The 7,754-nt window shown below is 31.8% G+C and overlaps 1 protein-coding gene across 5 annotated transcripts in view; it reads right to left on the bottom strand.

The window, feature by feature from the left end:
* Window positions 1-4,753: 4,753 nt before the first annotated feature.
* Window positions 4,754-7,754, bottom strand: part of LOC136971774 (uncharacterized) — a 37,970-nt gene continuing 34,969 nt past the window's right edge. For all 5 annotated transcript variants that reach the window (XM_067266270.1, XM_067266271.1, XM_067266269.1 and 2 more), the window contains exon 2: window positions 4,754-7,089. In XM_067266270.1, the coding sequence (XP_067122371.1) occupies window positions 5,411-7,063 (1,653 nt within the window). In that variant the 5' untranslated portion in view covers window positions 7,064-7,089 and the 3' untranslated portion in view covers window positions 4,754-5,410. The remainder of the gene's footprint in view (window positions 7,090-7,754) is intronic.

Below are 7,754 nucleotides of genomic sequence, written 5' to 3'. Positions count from 1 at the left end.
CCCTCAATTCAAATTCGCCTGGTCCCCATGAAGTTATAACGTGCCACTGAACCTATGTAACTTTTTTTTATTTTCCTGGCTCTCTTGTGTATAATAGAGGGAAAGTATGGCGATCGGTAAAAAAAAAGACCCCCAAGATATTTACACTTTTGGACTCGGGACCTTGAAACGTCGAGATATGTAAAAAAATTCGGGTTTTTTTAAAATATATGTATGGATGTTATATGTGGATGTGTGTGGGGGATTTTTTCACCCCTTTTGAAGCTTAATAACTCCCGTGCTTTTTGTCTAAAATTTCTGAAATTTTGCAGGGAGATTTGTGTATTAGGGGGATCGATGTTGTTAAATTTTGGTGATTAAAGATCGAAGGGGTGGAGAGATACGGGGGGGGTCTTGTGTCATATCTCGAGTAGGGTCGGACTTAATGACGATTTTATTAGTTTTAATTTTTTTTTTTTTATAAAACCCATCCCTACCCACAAAATGAACTTTTTTTTGGCTATTTTATAATAATTAAAACAGTGAAAAGTTTTTTAAATAAAATGTCACGACAGATGGCACCACGTGCAGTTTCAAACGTTGCCGGGAAAGTTAAGCAACCGGTTGCTGTATTTTTAAGTGAAGCGTGTTAAAAATTTCTAAAACTCTACACGAAGAATTGATTGTAGAAGAAAATAGACAAGCTGTGATTCTTATTTAAATGACCACCGGCTTTCATTCTTACTAATACAATTAAAATCTCATAAAGGCAGCAGAAGAAATCGAACCAGTTTTTTTTCTTTATTATTATTTTCCTTCTAAAAGTTAAATAGGTCTAGGCACCACCCAAGTAACAATTTGCTTTATTCTGTTGTTTAACAGCATTTCTGAAGTCATAGCACGTTTACGTTCACGAAACACAGAACTTTCTTATCCATACATTAAGGTTTCATTGTGTTATTGGGTTTCCGAAACACGATAAAATGTTATTCTTTTGTTACGAGAAAACCTTGAGTGTGTGTGCGTTATTTTATATATACTTGTACTTTATAAGGCCCCCTCTTTTTTTTTGGCTATTATTCTCATGTAAAAAAGTAAAAAATTTAAGAAACGATACCGGCTATTAAATCCTTGGAGTAATAAGGATTCTATACTAGAAAACTTGATATTGACTTTCTAATTAGCATACAAACTTAACCCGGTTTCAAAATAGCCTTGAGATGTCTGGGTTAGTAATTATTGTGCATCTGAAAGGTTTTTTTATGCGATTTCTAAAGCAAAATTATACAACAAAAACCCGACCCATTTATTTAACCTATTTATAAAAATCTTTCTTCTATTTTTCGGGGAGGTTGAAAGATTTTTATTTATTGATCCCATCTCTATCTTGATAGCACTTTTTTTGTTTTTTTCCCCCCTTCTTATTCCTTAATGGAATTTAAGGAAGTTTTTAGTTACTTCCGTTTAAAAATAAGGTTATGAAAAGCTAAAAAGTTTCTTTAAAATACAGTTTTTATTACGTTAAATCGTCTCATAGAGGAAATATAAAATATATAAAATAAAGGAAATTCTTTTTTAAATGCTGTAATAAATAATAATAGTAATAATAACTGAATATTATTATTTATATGCAATTTTAAGCCGTATTTAACACGTAAAACATAAAGGAAGTTTCATAGAAAAATCTGATTTCCGGCTTTAAAAAATATATATATTTTTTTAATATTCCACCTAAAATAGAGCTTAATATGGGATTAAAGTGTCATTTAAGTAAAGTTTTTAGGGTGATTTAGTAGTATATTTAATGGCAATAAAGGGCGTGTCTCCCTAAATACTTACCTTCTTAGAATCTCTTGTTAAGTTCTATGCATACGCCCCTAAATTTTTATCTATATCTCTTTACGTACAGCTCTATTAGAAAGATATAAAGATATTATATCTGGATATAAAATTGCTACTTAGCACGATATCAAGCACATAATAAAATTTACAAGCAAAATAATTCTTTATTCGCGATGTTTAAAAAATATAAATGTAGCGTTTAAAAATATTATCGCTATCTCAAAGCGCCATTGGTTCGTTTTGAAATGCGACATATGTTCTATTGGTGATTTGAAATGCGACATATGTTCTATTGGTTGATTTTAAAATACGTCATTTTTATTTAATTTTTTGTCGCATTATCTTGGGCATAAAGGGCCATCGCCAATCTTTTATAAGAAAATATTTCTCCCAAAAAATATCTAAATTTAAGTTAGGGCCCCATATACTGTTCAGTGCTATTTGAGACTGTATGTATACAGTACAGTACATGGTGCCCTCTAACTTAAATTCGCCTGGGCCCCCACGTTAATAAAATTATTTTATAGCCTTAAAAATAATATTTTAATAATTTAAATTAATAATTAACTTTTTGTATAACTTTTAATAAAATTTGAATATATTAAAACTTAGTGTTTATAATTGAAAAAGAGTTAAATGATAATTTTTTTTCGGAGCCTGAAAAGGCTAAAAGTAAACATTTTTGTCGGTGATTATTCATTGAATAATCCCATAAATAGTTTGACATGATTACGAGATGTCTCTAACACATCAACAGCTAGGTAAGTGCGTAACACACGATGGAGAAAATCCTCTTTGAATCAACAACTCTCCAACATCTCCAATTCCTCCGCTCACGCCCAGTTCGTGCAGGTAAGAATGAAAAACGACATTCTCGCGTGACGGGCGAATTGACTTGATCAATGTTCATTATATCCCGAAAGGGGTTAATGGGTTGTAACATCGTACAATATTAAATACACTTCTATATACATATATATATTTTTTATACAAAAGTAAAAATCAAAATACGTATTACTCTTGAAATATGAATGATGAACGAGAAGTTAATCCTAAGGATTTTTCTGTTTTGCAACAGGAATTGATACGGTGTGACTTGAAGCGTTAATAATATTGCATTGTAGTAAATAATATATATATATATGTGTTACATCATATGCCAAATTTAGAATTTGAAAATTATTAAATTAAAAATAATATTACTTAACATTTTTAAAACTGTCCTAATTTAAAAAAAAAAAAAATTGTATTATCAATTTCGTTTAGTTTGATTGGTTAAATTTGAATTTAAACAATCGCCAATTGGTTAATTTCAAAATACGTCATTTTCGCTTCTTTTTTTTTCGGGAAATAGTCACATTTTGATTTAAAAGAAGAAGAATAGAAGGCAATATTCACGCCGAACATTAAAATTTTTTAAAAAATACAACATAAATCAATATTTGTACAATATTTTTCATATAACTGTCAAAAACTTCAATATCACGAGACTTTAATAAAGATAAGACACACGCATTATTGGAAATTATATATTCAGTTATATTTTAATACGAAACAAATGAAAAAAAAGGAGAAATCTAATTTATTAAATAAGAACAATTTATTTAAACGATAAGTTTCAATCAATTTAAATCTGCATATTTACATTAATTCTGTATTAAATCAGTTTTGTTTTTAACTTATCTCGTTCATCTCTTAATGGATTTTTTTTCTCTTTTATAACTTTAATTAATCTAGACTCTTTTTTTCTCTTCCTCCTCCTTTTCTTCTTCTTCTTCTTCTTCTACTCTTTATCGTTTCTAGGAATTTTGAGTAAGAATAAACTCTATTGAAATGTGTCTATAATAAACAGAAAACAGAAAATTTCCATTAAGCAAGCTTGGATTATTGAAGAAGACATTTTTTTAAAAATTCGGCTTTAAAGTAGATTTTTCTTACTTTAGAAACTTTACAGCCTTTTTTTCTTCTCTCTTCCTTTCTGCCCATGTTTTATAATGGAGGAGTTAAAAATAATAGAGAAGAGCCGCTACTAAAAATGCCACACAACGTAAATATCGCAGTAAAATATATATATATATATATAAGTAATTATACATTCGAACAATATTGAGTTTAATAACGTAAATTTAGGTATGTAATTTATTTTACGACAAGATTTTTAATGTCTTAAGTGATTCTTATCATTAAACCAGTTTATAAAACCCTCGTAACTGGTATAACATGACTTTACTTCGTTTTAATGTGTTAAAAATACAGGAAGAGTTCACAATATCTTGCCTTAGAAACTTCTTAATGTTATAAAAGATTTAGTAAGCTATTATACATTTAATCCTTGTTGTATACTTTTAAAAAGTAAGATATATTTTACAGAATTCTGGTTTTTTTTTAACTTTATCGTTTAGCTATTCATTAATCAAATCCCTCTTTAAAACTCTGTACGCTTGTTAAATGTCTGTAGATAAAGCTTCATTGACAAAAAAATTGATAGTGACCATTCTGTGGGCTATCACTCTGTTGTTAATCATTAATAATGCGGAAATGATTAATTGTTATCTCGAAAAAAACACATTTTTTCCCGTTTTATATACCTAAATAACGAGCAATTGTTTTTTCTAGGCCCATGAAAGGGCTCAGAAGATGAAAGAAAAGGGAGAAATTCTATTGTTTTAGCTATTGAGAAACGTAATTTTCGCCAAGTAGAAGTCGTTCACCCTTAGCTATAATATTTCCAATGTTCAATGAGATTGATATCGATCTAGATACACGTTAGAATTTATGATTAGAAGTGAACCCACTTAACAAATACAGTTTTTAGAAACTTTTAGAACTGCTAATGGTTGGTATGAATGAGTTTTTTGATAAGAAAAACAGTAAAAAAAAGAGGCTTATCTCATACTTTTGTTCGTTTGTTTTATGAAAGAAAACGCATACATACTGTTAAGAAATCGGTTTTATTCACATCGAATTCACAGATTGACGTTAAGAATGATAAGGTTTTATAGGCACAAATACGAGGAAGTTTGGGAGAGGCGAATCATAACAAATTAATCAGTAGGGATGCTGATTGTTCGATTCACCTACACTTCATAAACTTAAGTTTATCGGGCCAATTTGAATGGATGAATTATTTCGTATAAAATACGTCATTTTATTCGAATTATGAGTGATATTTATCGGTTGGTGACTACAGGAACTCATTTTAAATACGAATAAAAGTTAATAAAAAAAAATTTACTATTTCACATTTTCCCTTCATCACACTCGTGGAATGTTCAGTATCTACTTAAAGATGGCACCAAAATGTTTTGATATAAATTAAACAAACAAAAAAAAACTGTACCCGTTTGACACAAATAAAAGAACACTTGTTTCCAACTTTACAAATACGCTGGTCCTTTTTATATCGAAAATTCTTTCCTGTAAAACATCTTCCTGATTCACCTTTTCGTACTCCTTGACATACTTGCAAATTTATGCACATAAAACAGGAATGTCTTGTTTTTCGTGCTATTGCCCACATGAAATCATCACCGGAACCACGCGGTGAATAGTCAAAATCACTAAAAAATATGACTTGGATAGATTATGATTAAGAAAAGAATCCTAATTTCGATAAGACGTTCGCCGTTCTTTTTACTAATTCATCTTTGTAGCGCCAAATGATGGTGTCACGTATGGTGTGAATTCGAAAGTCAGTCTTGCAGCTGTTTTTTAACGATCCCACACAATCTTTCCTGTAATGTTGCAACTGAGCCAGAGAGGTATTAATGGAGAAAGTTGTGCAAGTCCCCAAACAATTCAGTGGGAAGTGATTATGCAAAGATACTACTCTCTCCGTATTGTGGAAGCATTTAACGTAAGCGCCCGGTTTAGTAAAATTTTTCGATCGATAGACGTGTTGCAGCATATGAAAATATCGAGGTATACCATGTTCGTGTGCTACATGAGTCAATTCGTCGCCATCTTGGAGATCGTCCAGAAAATAAACATTACGGACGTTATAACTAGCTCGTGTATAATTTTTCTCCTTTAGCGCCGATTTAACAACTTCGTCCATTAAATCCTTCCAGTTTTTATGCTTAATTGGCATAATTATTTCGTCCGTATCTAATAAAACTACGTAACTATACGAGTAAAGATTCCTGTACAAGCAATCGTTATATGGAATCAATTCATTTTGCCTTTTGTGAGTCAGCTTAGATTTCAGATAAAAGTGTCTGAATCCCGGTATATTTGGCTGATTTCCGGGTAAAGTAATGGGAGTCAGATCTACCAGACCCATTTTCTTATAATAGTGTAGTACTTTAGAGATATTGGGATGTATTTCTAGCTCGTACAGAAAGATTTTCTGTGCTCCTAAAATATTCAGGAGCTCGATCCACTCCACTAATCGTACACTCAAGTCTTGATGGAGAAAATCCAGACCTTTCACGCAGACAGCGAAGTTTTCTTTTACTTTCGGTCGATTGTTGATCACTCGTAAGTTTGTGGTTGGTTTATCACATCTGTGCTCGACCAAAGATACTGAAGATGGTACTTTACCACCCGATTCCTTCTTCGGTATTTTACAAGAGATGATAAAAGGCTGCAAAATTCCATCTTTATAATTGCCCCATTTACTGTACCAACCGTAAGTATAGGTTGTTGGAGAGAAAACGGCAGTTTTCATCCCATCGAACCAAAGCTGACAAGTGGTTGGGAGTGGTTTGATTTTATCTACCATTCCTAATATTCTTACAATGGGTACGCCACCGGCTCTCCATCTATCATCGTAATAGGCACCATAAAGATAGAAAGTGCCGTTAGAAGTGCGTAATGTTTGCCAGTAGATATTATTAAACTCTAATTCGTAGAGGCTGGGAAAGCGAGCGCAAGTCTTGTTGCCTACAGGACGGTTTTTATACGTGGTCCAGTATGCGAGAGGAAGGTTAGAACGATCGGCTAATGAACTCAATAACTCTTTTTCACTCAACGAGGGGGAACTGTCCACTTGAGGGTTGAGATCAAGGAACTTCTGTGGTATACCGGGTGTAGGAACATTGTCAGCCGAAGCGGTCGTAGTAATTATTTCACCAGATACTTTTTCTAACAGCCCTCTATTGACGTGGGCGTAAAGATATGTAACTGGGCCTTTGGAATAGCTCAATTTAAATACTACGTAACAGAGGCACGTCCAGATACAGGCGACGTACAGAAGTCTCATCACAACTCGGGCTGGCATGTTACGTCTTAAACTGGCCATATCTAGTTGATCGGTTGTCAGGATTTCTGAAAATAAAACAGAAAAAAACACAATAAATATTAGCCGTTTGGGTAAAGTAAACTACATACAAATGGTACAGTACAACTCCAACGGTATATTAATTTGTTATCATTTTCTGTCCGATCAATATTTATGCAATTTTATCCTCTAATGACCAAATTAATTTATGATATATACAAACTCCTAAATTTGATATTCGTCATTTAATACTGTCATTATATCGGTGTAGTTACGAAACCTAAAAACAATAAGGCGTGTTCGGTCGCACCAATCAATTTAAGAAGCGATCACGATTATCATTTGAAAGAAAGTAATATATATATATATATATAAATCTAGATTATAAAATTCTCGAATTTATACCAAAAACAATTAATGCTATTTTTTTAAAAAACAATAGGATTTTTAACAGATGACACGGATGACCTAAAAATGTCATAATGTACAAAAGAATAACAGAAAACAAAAAGATGAGACTAAGTTTAAATGTCAACATACTCACAATCTAAAGATACTTTACAGCTGCATAAACGTTTTAGTTTACACACAAATAACACGGGCCAATATCATAATACACAATGAAGTTCACACAGGGTTAAGCTGGATAAAGGAGATAAAAACATAGGTTCCATGCCAATCTTGCGTTTTTAAACGATATCAGAAGCTAGAA

The sequence above is a fragment of the Centruroides vittatus genome, unplaced genomic scaffold, assembly GCF_030686945.1.
Source record: "Centruroides vittatus isolate TY-2023 unplaced genomic scaffold, ASM3068694v2 contig_272, whole genome shotgun sequence".
Classification (NCBI taxonomy): domain Eukaryota; kingdom Metazoa; phylum Arthropoda; class Arachnida; order Scorpiones; family Buthidae; genus Centruroides; species Centruroides vittatus.
The sequence above is the reverse complement of the archived record's forward strand: the minus strand, read 5'-3'. Positions and strand labels throughout refer to the sequence as shown.